Source organism: Mobula birostris, chromosome X (genome assembly GCF_030028105.1).
Source record: "Mobula birostris isolate sMobBir1 chromosome X, sMobBir1.hap1, whole genome shotgun sequence".
Taxonomy (NCBI): domain Eukaryota; kingdom Metazoa; phylum Chordata; class Chondrichthyes; order Myliobatiformes; family Myliobatidae; genus Mobula; species Mobula birostris.
In genome coordinates, this window is record NC_092402.1 from 73,361,516 (window position 1) to 73,378,327 (window position 16,812).

The window sequence follows — 16,812 nt, forward strand, 5'->3', positions numbered from 1 at the left end:
CAGTATTGCTTCATTATCATTAACTGGTGCTGATGAAGGTAGCCAATGAGTCCCTCAAGGCAATGTCCCAGTCCGAGCCATCGTCAGCTGTTTATCAGTGACCTTCCTTCCAACAGCAGGTCAGGAGTGGGATGTTCACTGATGGCTGCACAGTGTTCAGTTCCATTCCCAGCTCCTCAGCAAATGAAACAGTCCATCCCATCATGTAGCAAGGCTCAGGTAGAGGCTGAAAGCTGGCAAGTAGTGCTCACACCACCAAAGTGCCAACCGATAAGAGAGAATTTACTGACCTTCTCTCAATATTAATTGGTATTACTGTTGGCACATGCTGCAACATCAGCATCCTATGGAGGATCACCAACAACTTAAAGTTCAACTGAACCAGTTGTATTAATTAATACCAAGAAGCGTCAGAGACTGGGTATTTTATGGTGAGTGAAAGATTATTCCAACATGAACAACGAAGAAATTTACTCAGTAAATTTCTTAGTTATTCATGTTAGTACAATCTTTTCATCCTAGGAATTAGCTGAGTATTAGCTCAGAATTAGGTGAGAATCAGTTACTACATATTGAAACTGTTTTGTCTGGCACCCTTGAGACTCGACTGCTGTCATATTATCAAAAATTCAGATGACAGAAATTATTCCTGATTATGAGCTGGCAAACTGCCCCTTTTTAATTATAGGGATGCCCCTGGCTATGCAGGGTTCCGAGAATTGCCAGTATTCCACATTTCCAAAGTCTGAAATGCTGTCAGCCAAGATTGCAAAGGTTGCCCTGTTAGTTACTGTTAGCTAATTAATATTATAATCTATTAACATGTTAGAACGGATCTGAGTTAACTTTAGATCTTGGTTAGATTTTTGTTAATATTAATTAGTATAGATCTATGCTGCATATTCAAAATAGATTTAAAACAACAGTTGCCAGATTAAACATTCAAACATCAGACTTGACAACTTGAACACTGACTTTTAAGTATAGAATCTGAAACAATATACAACCTTGCAGGATATAGCCTGAGTAGAAATTCTTCTCAGATTTTAAATTCCAGTATCCAGCAACAAAACATAAATGCCTTTTTAATGGTTCAGTAGTTCTATTTAATATCAGAGAATGTATACAATATACAACCTGAAATTCTTACTCTTCACAGATGTCCACGAAACAGAAAAAAAAACCCCAAAGAATGAATGACACAAAAACATTAGAACCCTGAAGTCCCACTCCCACCACCCACGTACAAGAAGCAGCAAGGCATCAATCCTTCCCCCACTTGTTCCAGCAGAAAGCAAAAGCCCCTATCTACCATGAAAGCAAAAGCAAAGCCCCCAAAGAGACCATGATCTAAAGTCCATCAAAAAAACTGCTGTTCATTCCAACAGTTCAACATCCCACAAGCGCGCGCGCGCGCTCTCTCTCTCTCTCTCTCTCTCTCTCTCTCTCTCTCTCTCTCTCTCTCTCTCTCTCTCTCTCTCTCTCTCTCTCTCTCTCTCTCTCTCTCTCTCTCTCTCTCTCTCTCTCTCTCTCTCTCTCTCTCTCTCTCTCTCTCTCTCTCTCTTCTCCCTCTCCCTCCCTCTCTCTCTCTCTCTCTCTCTCTCTCTCTCTCTCTCTCTCTCTCTCTCCTCCTCCTCCTCCTCCTCCTCCTCCTCCTCCTCCTCCTCTCACTGATGAGGGAGAGAGAGGTATCACTCCTGCCACAGCAAGAGGGAGACCAACAGCTCACTGGTTCTCTGTAACAGTCTGCGGCGTCGCTTTGTTTCAAGTTTTTCTGACTTGAGAATCAGCAGCAAACTCTCTCTCACCATCGATCGATAGAGAGAGAGAGAGAGAAAGAGATTGCTTGAGTGCAGAAGCCTTTGACAGCTGCACCCACTGTCTCGATGTTCTGATCTCCTGAGACACTTCAGTCAGTGACACCGGCGAGGAATTGAGTCATCCACAGGGTTGCAGAGCCACACCCCAAAGGAGCACACCTTCCAGGCCGCTCCTGGAGATATTGAAAACGCTAGACCACTCAGTGGGCTCCAAGGGTGGGAACCCACTGCCATGAAGAACCGTAGTTTGAGTGCAGCTATAGATCACAGACTCCAACAGAACCCCAGCCACCTTGAAAAGGAAAGAAGAGACATTAAAGATAACATTTTAAACTGTTTTGCAGATAAACTTGAAGAAGTTGCCTTCTGGCGTTATCATTATCTCCTCCCCACTTTTGCCCTCTTTATTGCTTGTTGTACCTGCCTGCTAATTTCTTGTGATTCATGCAGTCCCTTTGCAGTCTCTCTCATTGTCTACCCTTTGATTTCCCCTACCAAACCTCATATTTCTCTATATTGAACTCTGTTAGCCCAGCTTTTGCCCATCAAAATTGCACAGAACTCAAGTATTCTCATTGCAGCATGCCTCACCACCTATTTTCATGCAAACATAGAAACATTACACTCAGTCCCCCTCATAGAACAGAGAACGTAGCACAGGAACAGGTTCTTCGGCCTGCGACGTCTGTGAGAACCATGATACCAATCCAAACTAATCCCATCTGACTCCTCATGGTATGCATCCTTCCATTCCCCGCCTACTCATGTACCTGTCTAAATGCCTCTCAAATGTTGTTATCATATCTGCTTCTACTATTTTCCCTGGCAGCATGTTCCAGGGAGACTCTATTGTCCACTCTCTGTGCAAAAATAAAAGCCTTGTAAATATTCTTTAAGCTTCCTCCCCTCATCATAAAGCTAAGCCCTCTAGTATTTGGGAAAAATATTAATCTACCCTATCTATGCTCTCATAATTTTATGTACTTCTTTCATGTTACCCCTCCAATGCTCCAGCGTAATCAATCAAAGTCTGTCCAACCTCACCTCACAGCCAATCTAGGCAATATTCCGGTGAATCTCTTCTGCACCGTCTCCAAAGCCCCCACGTCTTTTCTGCTATGTGTGACCAGAACTGTACACAATACTCCAAAGTGGATTACCAAATTTTATAGAGCCACAACATGACTTCCCAACTTTTATACTCAACATGCTGACTTTCTTTACTCCCTGTCTATTTTTGTTTACCACATTCAGGAAGCTAAGGACTTGCACCACAAGGTTCCTCAGTAGATCAATATCTCCATATGTCCTGCCATTTACTGTATAATTTCTTCTAACATTTGACTTCCCAAAGTGCAACACCTTACCCCTGCTTGATTAAACTCCATCTGCTATTTCTCTGTCCACATTTTTTTTTTAATCTTTTTATTAGTTTTCAAGTTCATAAACATAATAACCATAGTGATACAAAGAGATTGGAATTACATTATTGATAATAAACATACACAAGAGAAACTACAAGTAGTACAAGTGTAATAAACTTCCAAACTCTTGAGATAATTAATCATGAAGAGAAAAAAAAATATATCACATATATCACAAAGAAAAACCCCCGAAAAAAAACCATATTAGATTGAATACATTCATCAATGTCGTAAACTCCACTCCTCTATTCATATATTCTAAGTTAATAAAAAGGATTTGGAAAGGTCAAACTACATCATATGAAAATGTTGAATAAATGGCTTCCAAGTCTCTTCAAATTTAACCGAAGGATCAAAAATGACACTTCTGATTTTTTCTAAATTTAAACATGATATAGTTTGGGAAAACCATTGAAATGTAGTAGGAGGATTGGTCTCTTTCCAATTCAATAAAATGGACCTTCTGGCCATTAATGTAACAAATGCAATCAAATGACAGGCTGAAGAAGATAAAGAGCTGTTTTCCATCATTGGCAAACCAACAATTGCCGTAATAGGATGGGGTTGTAAATCGAAATGCAAAACTGCTGACTCATTTTTACTCCCATATAAATCCTATTTGTGACAGATGTCACTCTGAGGTGGCCTCTTTGACTCATATGTTCTGGTCCTGCCCTCTCTTGGAAAAAATTTGGAAAGATATCTGTCCACATTTCTAACTGGTCTATATCCTACTAAATCCTCTAGCAACATTCATCACTATCTAAAAATGTTTGTGTCATTGCAAACTTACAAATCAACCAATCCATGTTTTCATCTGAGTCATTTACATATATCAAACAACAGAGGTTCCAGCTCTGATCCTTGTGGAACACCACTGGCCACAGACCTCCAGTCCAAATAAAGTCAATGTCAAGTTTAATGTCACATGCACGAGTACATGTATTGTAAAAAAAAAAGGATCTAGTGTTTTCCTGGCATATATGACGAATAAACTCTTCTCAAGCTTCCAGCCAGGTACAGGTATTCTTGTGAATGCAGAGCAGTGTATATCAGCCAGATGGGATGCATGGCGGAAACCTGTGTCAAGGAGCACTGTTTGAGTTACTTGGAGAAATTGGCGGTAGCAGAATATTGCATTCACAACGGTCATAAGATTGACTTCGACGGCACTAAACTACTGTGCTGCGCCAATGGCTTTTGGGACCACCTGGTGAAGGAAGTATTGAAATAAAACTAGAGGAAAAGAATTTTAACAAAGATGAAGGTCTTGCTGTAAGTAAGAACTGGAATTCGATAGCAAGCAAGGTGGAACAGTGGAAACCTGATTGCATGAGGACTAACCGATCAGGAAGGACAGACAATGGGGATTTAAATACCACCGGACCAGACATGCCCAAGTATCATCCCTGATGAAGATTTTGAATCCAATCTACTGAGTTTCCATGGATTCCATGTTCTTTAATCACAATGAAAGTGCTTGTCAAATATTTAGAAAAGTCCATGTATACAACATCCCTTTCCCTACCCTCATCAGTCTTTACCATCATCTTCTCAAAACACTCAATCAAGTAATAATATAGATAGTAAATAAATGAGGACCAAGCAACACACATCAAAGTTGCTGGTGAACGCAGCAGGCCAGGCAGCATCTCTAGGAAGAGGTACAGTCGACGTTTCGGGCCGAGACCCTTTGTCAGGACTAACTGAAGGAAGAGTGAGTAAGAGATTTGAAAGTGGGAGGGGGAGGGGAGATCCAAAATGATAGGAGAAGACAGGAGGGGGAGGGATGGAGCCAAGAGCTGGAAAGGTGATTGGCAAAGGGGATATGAGAGGATCATGGGACAGGAGACCCAGGGAGAAAGAAAAGAGGAAAAGGGGGGGAGGGAACCCAGAGGATGGGCAAGGGGTATAGTCAGAGGGACAGAGGGAGAAAAAGGAGAGAGAGAAAAAGAATGTGTGTATATAAATAAATAACTTTGGGGTACGAGGAGGAGGTGGAGCACTAGCAGAAGTTTCAGAAGTCAATGTTCATGCCATCAGGTTGGAGGCTACCCAGACGGAATATAAGGTGTTGTTCCTCCAACCTGAGTGTGGTTTCATCTTTACAGTAGAGGAGGCACGGCCTTTTTCATTGACTTCTCAAACTTCTGCTAATGCCCCACCTCCCCCTTGTACCCCATCCATTATTTATTTATATACACACATTCTTTTCCTCTCTCTCCTTTTTCTCCCTCTGTCCCTCTCACTATACCCCTTGCCCATCCTCTGGGCTTCCCCCCTCCCCCTTTTCTTTCTCCCTCGGCCTCCTGTCCCATGATCCTCTCATATCCCTTTTGCCAATCACCTGTCCAGCTCTTGGCTCCATCCCTCCCCCTCCTGTCTTCTCCTATCATTTTGGATCTCCCCTCTCCCCCTCCCACTTTCAAGTCTCATACTCACTCTTCCTTCAGTTAGTCCTGACGAAGGGTCTCGGCCTGAAACGTCGACTGTACCTCTTCCTAGAGATGCTGCCTGGCCTGCTGCGTTCACCAGAAACTTTGATGTGTGTTGCTTGAATTTCCAGCCTCTGCAGAATTCCTCGTGTTTGCATTTTTAAAATGAGGACCAATATGGGTTTATCTTTCTCAGTGACTTCCTCTTTCTTATTGAGATAAATTTCTGCTAGGTATTATGAACTAGCTGCCTCTTCTCATCCTTTCATTTTGTCTGTTTAGCTAGTCCAATCCATACAACTTCCATTCTTGTTGTAACTATCATTATTAAATTGAGGACAGTTTAGATCCTGGAGTATTTGTTTACACAATGTACCTGGATTTTTCTATTCTCTGCTTTCTACTCCATAGAAGATGTTTAACTACAAAATCGTTCATCAATTCTCCCTTACTACAAGTGATCAAATCTAAAACTGCCTGTCCCCCAAGTGAATTCCACAATGGATTGTTCTAAGAAAGAATTCCTTGTGCACTCCACATATTCTTAAATGGCGCTCTTATCAGTTTGAATAATTCAATCAATAATGCAGATTAAAATCTCCCGTGATAATTGCATTTCTCTTGCTGCATGTTTTTGATTTTTTACCACTCATGCTTTGCTTTACTGTAATGCACCGGTGGACCTTTGACGTGCTGATGGAGCTAGAGTCTATCCTCATCTTCTTTTCTTTCCACTGAAGCTCATTATTTCCACCTAAACTAATTATACATCACAATCCACTGTATCTGTATCAACTGCAAGAAGACCGAACGTATGACAAAGGGTGGTGAATTTGTGGAATTTGTTGCCACATGCAGCTGTGGAGGTCAGGTCGTTGGGTGTATTTAAGGCAGAGATTGATAGGTTCTTGACTGGACATGGCGTCAAAGGTTACGGGGAGAAAGCCGGGATTTGGGGTTGAGGAGGAGGTAGAAAAGAAGGATCAGGCATGATTGAATGGCAGAGCAGACTCGATGGGTCAGATGGCCTAATTCTGCTCCTATGTCGTATGGTCTTACGGTCTTATGATTGTAACAAAGAAGAAATGCAGAAATATGAACTGAAAGTGGGTAACAAGACACTTAAACAAAATGTGGAAGTTCAATTACTTAGGGAGCATGATAACATCTGATAGAAGGTCATAGTCATAGAGAAGTACAGCACAGAAACAGGCCCTTTGGCCCATCTAGCCCATGTCAAAACCATTTAAACTGCCTACTCCCATCGATCTGCACAAGGACCATAACCCTCCATATCCCTACTATCCATGTACCTATCCAAACTTCCTCTGATGGTGGGGTTAATGTTGAAATTAGAAGGACTGGGGTTGCTAAACACAAAAAGCTGGAGGAACTCAACAGGCAAGGCAGCATCTATGGAAAAGAGTACAGTTGACGTTTCGGGCCGAAACCCTTTGTGGGTGTTGCTCGGATTTCCAGCATCTGCAGATTTTCTCTTGTTTGTGATTAGGGTTGTTAAATACACGTTCGAGTGCTTGAGCAAGAAACTAAAGAATAACATAATTTCTATGGGTATGAAACTCAGAGTGTTGTGGTGCTACATTCATTCCACACTAACAAATGGAAGCGAATGTTGGACAATATCAAAGCAAAATGATAGCTGCAGAGATGTGGCTTTTGAGAAGAATGTTGAAAATATCGTGGAAGGACAGAATAACAGATGAGTAAGTGTTGCGAAAAGCCAAAATAAAAAGGAACCAGGAAACAGCAGCTGGAATTTCTGGGACATGTATTGAGGAAAGAGAAGCTCAAACATTTTGCAGTGACGTGAAAAACTAATGGAAGAAAAAGTCGTGGTTGACAGCATATGACATTCATGTGTTACATCAAGGGATGGACAGGCAAAAGTTTTGAAAAGCTTCTTAGAACTTCTCAGATGAAAGACAGATGGAAGACCACGATCGCCCATGTCATAAAACATGGCATATAATGATGATGATGATACCTTCTTAGTTTAACATTTTCCATTCTGTATTCTGTGATCTCCCACAAATATTCTGCGATCTCCCACAAATATTCTGCATTCTGAAATTTTTACTCTCCTCTAATTCTGACCTTTAGTCACTCCAAGACTAAGGCCTGTGTTTTCAGCTGCCAAGACTGCAGGCCTTGGAACACTATTCTGAAACCCTTTCACCCACCAAGCTCTCCTATCTTCTTTGAGGTACTTCTTAAAACCTCCCCCTCTGATGAAGTGATTGGTTGCCTACCCTATTATTGTTTGAGTCATGTCCTCGTCCAAAATGTCTTTGGAACATGCTGCCGCCTTAACCATACATTCAAACTGTTGTGATTCAGCACCCTTTTGCATGATGGTGCCAAAAGCCATCTCACTCATTTTTGTCCTACAAGAAATGCATCATCTGTGGTAGGATGCTTGGCCACCAGATATCTACAAGGTGTTGGAAATTCATTTCATTGACATTCACAGGAAACTAAACAAGATACTTACTATTCTATCTTTTGCTTCTCACAAGAGACTTCACTGCTCCTCAGGTTCTTTTCCACTTCCTGAAACATTTCTGTTTTCTTCAGCAAAGAGATTACATGTTAGAAAACAGCATTGACACCACATTACAGCAACCATCCTTAACATACACGCATTCAGGAGTCAAGAAGAACATGTCTGAGCCTAAGAAGAACGGAACACATCTGGAGCCTCTGCTTCCATGCTGTATGAGTAAGTAAGTGCCTGATAACAAGGGCATAACTGACAGGCCAGGGGCATGTTCACACTCTGCGATGGTCTGGACTACTAGAAATGACAATGAAGCAGTGGATATGAAGATGTGAAGCAAACTGGAACTCACTCTGGTCTTGCTTGATCTTATTCCATGGGCTCAGTCGTTGGTTGGGCAATCAGAAGAGGCAAATGGACCTGGTTCGGGATGTTCAGAGCATGGCCTAAAGGAAGGTGGACCCCTCACAGGACTCAGCTAACTGGATAGTGTCCTTGGTAGTGTATGCGCAGGTCTGAGTAAGAGTTGTGTACAAGCACTGTGTTTTGCATGTGTGTCTACTATGTGCACGACACTGTCAGTGAGTGTGTAGGGACATCTGTGGGTGTGTGAATGTTGGTATTTATGCATGAGAATGTGTGCGTAACTGTGTGTGTGTGTGTGTGTGTGTGTGTGTGTGTGTGTGTGTGCGCATATAGATAGATAGATAGATATACTTTTCTTTATTAATCCCGAGGAAATTTGGTTTCGTTACAGCCGAATCAACCAAGAATAGAGCATAAATATAGCAATACAGAAACCACAAACAATCAAACAACAAAATGCAAACTATGCCAGATGGAAAATTAGTCCAGGACCAGTCTATTGGCTCAGGGTGTCTGACCCTCCATGGGAGGAGCTGCACGTTCGATGGCCACAGGCAGGAACGACCTCCCGTGCCGCCAAGTGTTGTATCACGGTGGAATGTGGCCGAAGTCCAACAGTAAAAAGTTCAATATCCAGTCTGCAAACACGTTCCTCGATCGTAATATACCCCGGATTGCACCATCTGTTGTTAGCCAGAACAGTAAGCACCCAACTCCTTTACGCTTACCGCTCTCAGTGCACTTCCGGTCAGCCGGAACGGTATTACCCACCGAACTCCTCTTCTCCATAAGTCTCTGTTGTCTCGACCCGGTCCTCTTTCCTCGACTTTGTGATCCCCCTCTGCATCCTCTGTATGTTTTCCTCCAGATTTCAGCAGGGGTGTCCGCCGCTCTGCTCGCTAAACCGGTCGGCATTAGCTGGTCCCAGGAATACACAATGTGACCTTGCTTCTGTCCCGCGTGTCGGGATGTAACCATTTCCAGTGCTAAAGAAAACCCAAATAAAACTCTCTCTACCAGCATGTTAGAGAGGGTGCAGCTTCGACGTGTTACCGTGAGAAAAAAATACAAAAAATAACGTAAGTTAAAAAGTAAGAAGAAGAAAGTAAGAATAGATCGGAACGGCTGTACCAGGCTGCATGCACGACCGGCGCATGCGCACTTATGTGCAGAATCTTCTGTTATTGACCCTCTGTACAGGTCTTACGTGCTTGATGATGTCACTGACAGCCGGGTTTTGGATTAACACTCCAACAATAAAATGACCAAATACATCAACCTGCAGGAATAGAGATGAATTAAGTTGTGCATATTTGATATTCTCTGCTGTTTTATTCATTCCCAGCTGGCTAATAACATCCAACCCAATTTTTGTCCTTTAGGACCTGTTAAACCTATGTTTGTCAGAGGACTTTAATCCAAATACTAGCAAGATAAAAATATTCCATCAGCAATTCACCTCAGCTTCAGACAGATCAAGATTGTTTTCTTGTTACTTATATCATTAAGAGACCTGGGTGACTGGGTGTAAATTGGAGGGTGGGTTCCCTTCACTCCGTAACAGGCTGGCTACATGTACACAAGGCATTTGGCCCCATCAAGGTAGGACAGACTTTGGCACCTTTTTCCAGAAGCTAGAGAGTCTTGGGTTTCAAAATTGCGGATATGTTTTGACAGGATTGGTATAGAGGTAGGAGATACAGTACTCCCACGGGTCCAAAAGTGCAGGTATTACCAACAACTGACAGGGAGATTAAGAGGAAATGTGGAGGGATTGTGGAATTCTCTGAGGGAGGGAATGGTGGAGGTGAGAAACACTAATGGGTGCTCACTGGTCATCAATTATCGGGGAGCCCAGACCAGCTCAATGACACCCACATTCAATGCCCCTTACACACGCACACTGAAACGTGTGATTCTTGAAGCAGATCCAGCATGATCAGCCCCTGAAGACAACAAGTTCTTGATAAAAGACTTGTGACATTCACAGATATTCCATAATTATTAAAAATAAACATTTAAGAGAAGAAAATTCAAAATACTTAAAAACAGTTAAAACACAAGAAAGTACAGAATAATGAAAAATGTTGAAATTAAGAATACATTTAAATTAATTTAGTTCATTTCAAATAATCTAAACAGCCTGAACCTTATCCCGCTCCTTCAGAGGGAAGTCTGTCCATTGGAAGCTATGAGTCCCTCAGCCCAGGGATCAGACCTGCTCTAAGTTGAGCAGAAGGGTTTTGCAATTCTTGCTCCACCAATAGTCTCCATGACAACTGCAACCTCATGTAAGTGGTCAGAGTGACTGCGGTGGGGAGGCTCAGTCCTTGCATGTTTTTCTAAATGGCTATCCAGAAGACTTTTTGCTGGCTCTTTCCTGATCAAGAAAGAACACCAGTGCCTCTGCTTCCTCAGAAAGCTAAAAAATTCGACATGACCTTGATGACCTTATGAATTTTTACAGTTGCATCATAGAAAGCATCCTGTTCAGATGCACCAGAGCTTGGTATGGTAACTGTTTTACCAAAGAGCAGAGGAAATTGCAGAGAGTTGTAGACACAGATCAGTCTGACACACAGACCAGCCTCTCCCCTCCCCTATTAATTCTGCCTATACATTGCACTGCCTCAGAAAAGCAGTCAACATAACTAAGGAAACTTCCCACCCTGGTCATTCTCTCTCCTCCCATTTCCCATTGGACAGAAGATACAAAAGCTTGAAAGCACCTCCCATTAAACTCAAGGACAGCTTCTATCCCACTGTCATCAGACTCTTGAGCTGACATTTCCTATGCTAAAAATGAATTCTTGATCTCCCAATCTACATTGTTGTGGCCCTTGCACTTTATTTGTCTACCTGCACTGCACTTTCTCTGCAACTGTAACACTCTGTTCTGCATGGTTCCCTAAGGTTGTTATAGCCGGGGGGTGGCAGCGGGAAAAATCTCCCCCTACCTATTAAATACTCCCAATGGCATGCATTGCAAATAGCCTCTGACAACCAGGTCCATCTTCTGGCCTTCACGTGCGGCTTAGCTACTAACCCGGTGAAACCATTTCTACTGACGGGAAGGGGCAAAGGTGGGTCACTAGCACCTTAAAACCTGTCAGTTTTGACAGATGAGGTTCGTCAGCCGTGGTTAGCAAATCATCTAGGAGAAGGAAAACTCTGATCTCAAACCTCCGCTACCTTGCGGCTATACCCACTCATGGGGAAGGTTTCGGGAGCAAACCCCAAGTGAAAATTCCAGAGCAGGCATCCCTCAGGCAGTCCTACATTGAATTCAATGCTGACTGGCAACTCCTGTGATGCTGCTGGTGCCAAACTGTGTGGGTCTCTGCCATTCCTTTGGGTTCATCAGTTCCATGGAGAGGGGGAGCTTGTTACATGGGCAACAGCTTGCTCTCCATATCGTACTGCCCTCTCTTGCGTACTGGCTTGTATATCACGTAGACAGCTGTTATGCAACATCTATGGTCAACCCTGACTAATGGAGGGCCTCACATTCTGCATTCTGCTTCTTTTTATTACCTCAATATTTTTGCACAGCATGATCTCTTTTGATGTTATGCAAACAAAAGTTTTTCACTGTATCTCAGTACATGTGACAATCATAAACCAACATGGGTACCAAACGCTGTGCACTGCAGTAGAGGTTGGAATGACACAAGGGGGAAGGCAGTGAATGGATGTGCAGGTTATGTAGTCTGGCCGGTCTGCCTGGTTCCACTGAAATCTTTGGGAATCAGCACCACAGAAACCCCTCTGATCGCTGCCACGAGTGGAAAACAAAGAGAATGATGGGAGTGGAAAATAGAATATGTCACATCACCATGTCCAAACAAAGGCCCAGATTACAAATGTATATAGAGGTTAACTGACTGACTGTGATTTTCATTTCAATTGAATACATTTCCTGCAGCTCTTTGGCTTGGAGAGGAGGCACCACAGCGGATCCATTAGTTGGGAACCTCCTGGATATGCTGCAGCTTCCAGTGAAATTATAGCAGATCCAGGGAACCCCTAAGGTCATAAAATCAGAATGAACTCGTGTTGAAGGAGTTCCTTCAAAACTGGGTCTGTGCCAGCTGAAATAAAACTGGTTATCCTCCAGCAATGGATCTATACCCTGTGAATAGCTTGAGTATACACCCCTCCACTTTAAATGTGATGAGAATCTCTGCCTCGACCATCCTCTCAAGCAATGAATTTCAGGCCTCATCACCCTACTAATTACTTAAAATCTATATTCCCGACTTTATGATTGGAAGTAGGCTCTTCCTTTTAAATGTAGGATCCTCATAATTTTACACATTTCATTCATTCATAATATGCTGTGTTGTATGATATGGGTGGTCATGGTCTTGACCATGATTGTTCTTGGCTAATTTTTCTACAGAAGTGGTTTGCCATTGCCTTCTTCTTGGCAGTGTGTTTACAAGACTGGTGGCCCCAGCCATTATCAATGCTCTTCAGAGATTGTCTGCCTGGTGTCAGTGGTAACTTAACCAGGACTTGTGATATGGACCGGCTGCTCATACGACCATCCACCACCTGCTCCCATGGCTTCACATGATCCTGATCGGGAGGCTAAGCAGGTACTACACCTTGCCCAAGGGTGACCTGCAGGCTAGCGGAGGGAAGGAGCACCTTACACCTCCTTTAGTAGAGACATATTTCCATCCTGCCACCCTAATTTTACACACCTCAATTAAATCTCCCCTTAGGCTCCTCTGTCTGAAAGAAAACAACTCCTGCTTGTCCAAACTTTTCTCATGGCTACAATTCTAGTGGCATCCTGGTAAATCTCCTATGCATCCTCTCCAGTGCAATCACGTCTTCCCTGTAATGTGGTGACCAGAATGGTATATAGATCTCAAATTGCATTCTTACTAATTGACTTAGTTCTAGCACAACTCATCCTGTTCCTTGCTATTAAATTGCCAGCTTTTCTGGTTTATTGAGTACAATGTCATTAGAACAGTTCTGAACAGAACACTATATTCTTTGGTGGAATGAAAGATCTGAGACAGCACTTCTTGGACAAGCTGGGTGGTGAAGATTTATGACTAACTGCCTAACTCAGCACTCAAACATCACAGTGGATCATACAGACTGCACTTTAAAAGAAGGGAACAGGATAGATTTTGTTAGCCCCCTTCACATATTTAGGAAGTGCAAGTACTTTTTAGCCAACAAATTTCACATAGATGGTCATAGCTGAAGTAGGAAATGCTGGAGAAAAGTAAAAGTGGCAGGCTGACAAATCCAGGGCAAGCATTAAAAAGGGCCACTTTTCAGCATAATTGTATAAGGGCTAAGAGAGTTGTAAAAGAGCGCCTGAAGGCTTTGTGTGTCAATGCGAGGAGCATTCGTAATAAGGTGGATGAATTGAAAGTGCAGATTGTTATTAATGATTATGATATAGTTGGGATCACAGAGACATGGCTCCAGGGTGACCAGGGATGGGAGCTCAACGTTCAGGGATATTCAATATTCAGGAGGGATAGACATGAAGGAAGGGGAGGTGGGGTGGCATTGCTGGTCAAAGAAGAGATTAACGCAATAGAAAGGAAGGACATAAACCGGGAAGATGTGGAATTGATATGGGTAGAGCTGCGTAATACTAAGGGGCAGAAGACGCTGGTGGGAGTTGTGTACAGGCCTCCTAACAGTAGTAGTGAGGTCGGAGATGGTATTAAACAGGAAATTAGAAATGTGTGCAATAAAGGAACAGCAGTTATAATGGGTGACTTCAATCTACATGTAGATTGGGTGAACCAAATTGGTACTGAGGAAGAGGATTTCTTGGAATGTATGCGGGATGGTTTTTTGAACCAACATGTCGAGGAACCGACTAGAGAGCAGGCTATTCTGGACTGGGTTTTGAGCAATGAGGAAGGGTTAATTAGCAATCTTGTCGTGAGAGGCCCCTTGGGTAAGAGTGACCATAATATGGTGGAGTTCTTCATTAAGATGGAGAGTGACATAGTTAATTCAGAAACAAAGGTTCTGAACTTAAAGAGGGGTAACTTTGAAGGTATGAGACGTGAATTAGCTAAGATAGACTGGCAAATGACACTTAAAGGATTGACGGTGGATATGCAATGGCAAGCATTTAAAGGTTGCATGGATGAACTGCAACAAATGTTCATCCCTGTTTGGCAAAAGAATAAATCAAGGAAGGTAGTGCACCCGTGGCTGACAAGAGAAATTAGGGATAGTATCAATTCCAAAGAAGAAGCATACAAATTAGCCAGAGAAAGTGGCTCACCTGAGGACTGGGAGAAATTCAGAGTTCAGCAGAGGAGGACAAAGGGCTTAATTAGGAAGGGGAAAAAAGATTATGAGAGAAAACTGGCAGGCAACATAAAAACTGACTGTAAAAGCTTTTATAGATATGTAAAAAGGAAAAGACTGGTAAAGACAAATGTAGGTCCCCTACAGACAGAAACAGGCGAATTGATTATGGGGAGCAAGGACATGGCAGACCAATTGAATAATTACTTTGGTTCTGTCTTCACTAAGGAGGACATAAATAATCTTCCAGAAATAGTAGGGGACAGAGGGTCCAGTGAGATGGAGGGACTGAGGGAAATACATGTTAGTAGGGAAGTGGTGTTGGGTAAATTGAAGGGATTAAAGGCAGATAAATCCCCAGGGCCAGATGGTCTGCATCCCACGGTGCTTAAGGAAGTAGCCCAAGAAATAGTGGATGCATTAGTGATAATTTTTCAAAACTCGTTAGATTCTGGACTAGTTCCTGAGGATTGGAGGGTGGCTAATGTAACTCCACTTTTTAAAAAAGGAGGGAGAGAGAAACCGGGGAATTATAGACCGGTTAGCCTAACGTCGGTGGCGGGGAAACTGCTGGAGTCAGTTATCAAGGATGTGATAACAGCACATTTGGAAAGTGGTGAAATGATCGGACAAAGTCAGCATGGTTTTGTGAAAGGAAAATCATGTCTGACGAATCTCATAGAATTTTTTGAGGATGTAACTAGTAAAGTGGATAGGGGAGAACCAGTGGATGTGGTATATTTGGATTTTCAAAAGGCTTTTGACAAGGTCCCACACAGGAGATTAGTGTGCAAACTTAAAGCACACGGTATTGGGGGTAAGGTATTGGTGTGGGTGGAGAGTTGGTTAGCAGACAGGAAGCAAAGAGTGGGAATAAACGGGACCTTTTCAGAATGGCAGGCGGTGACTAGTGGGGTACCGCAAGGCTCAGTGCTGGGACCCCAGTTGTTTACAATATATATTAATGACTTGGATGAGGGAATTAAATGCAGCATCTCCAAGTTTGCGGATGACACGAAGCTGGGTGGCAGTGTTAGCTGTGAGGAGGATGCTAAGAGGATGCAGGGTGACTTGGGTAGGTTGGGTGAGTGGGCAAATTCATGGCAGATGCAATTTAATGTGGATAAATGTGAAGTTATCCACTTTGGTGGCAAAAATAGGAAAACAGATTATTATCTGAATGGTGGCCGATTAGGAAAAGGGGAGGTGCAACGTGACCTGCGTGTCATTATACACCAGTCATTGAAAGTGGGCATGCAGGTACAGCAGGCGGTGAAAAAGGCGAATGGTATGCTGGCATTTATAGCGAGAGGATTTGAGTACAGGAGCAGGGAGGTACTACTGCAGTTGTACAAGGCCTTGGTGAGACCGCACCTGGAGTATTGTGTGCAGTTTTGGTCCCCTAATCTGAGGAAAGACATCCTTGCCATAGAGGGAGTACAGAGAAGGTTCACCAGATTGATTCCTGGGATGGCAGGACTTTCATATGAAGAAAGAATGGATGAACTGGGTTTGTACTCGTTGGAATTTAGAAGATTGAGGGGGGATCTGATTGAAACGTATAAGATCCTAAAGGGATTGGACAGGCTAGATGCAGGAAGATTGTTCCCGATGTTGGGGAAGTCCAGAACGAGGGGTCACAGTTTGAGGATAGAGGGGAAGCCTTTTAGGACCGAGATTAGGAAAAACTTCTTCACACAGAGAGTGGTGAATCTGTGGAATTCTCTGCCACAGGAAACAGTTGAGGCCAGTTCATTGGCTATATTTAAGAGGGAGTTAGATATGGCCCTTGTGGCTACGGGGGTCAGGGGGTATGGAGGGAAGGCTGGGGCGGTGTTCTGAGTTGGATGATCAGCCATGATCATAATAAATGGCGGTGCAGGCTTGAAGGGCCGAATGGCCTACTCCTGCACCTATTTTCTATGTTTCTATGTTTAACGCCAAAA

The 16,812-nt window shown here is 43.0% G+C and overlaps 1 protein-coding gene across 3 annotated transcripts in view; it reads right to left on the minus strand.

The window, feature by feature from the left end:
- Positions 1-1,653: 1,653 nt before the first annotated feature.
- The window catches only part of ace (angiotensin I converting enzyme (peptidyl-dipeptidase A) 1), a 154,925-nt gene continuing 139,766 nt past the window's right edge, over positions 1,654-16,812 (minus strand). Inside the window, exons 25-27 of one of the 3 annotated variants that reach the window (XM_072249001.1) lie at positions 9,292-9,549; positions 8,192-8,268; positions 1,654-2,112 (exon numbers count right to left, since the gene is read on the minus strand). In XM_072249001.1, the coding sequence (XP_072105102.1) occupies positions 8,222-8,268; positions 9,292-9,549 (305 nt within the window). In that variant the 3' untranslated portion in view covers positions 1,654-2,112; positions 8,192-8,221. Of the gene's footprint in view, positions 2,113-8,191; positions 8,269-9,291; positions 9,550-9,703; positions 9,843-16,812 lie in introns of those variants that run through there. The other 2 variants (XM_072249003.1, XM_072249004.1) reach the window with 2 other exon arrangements.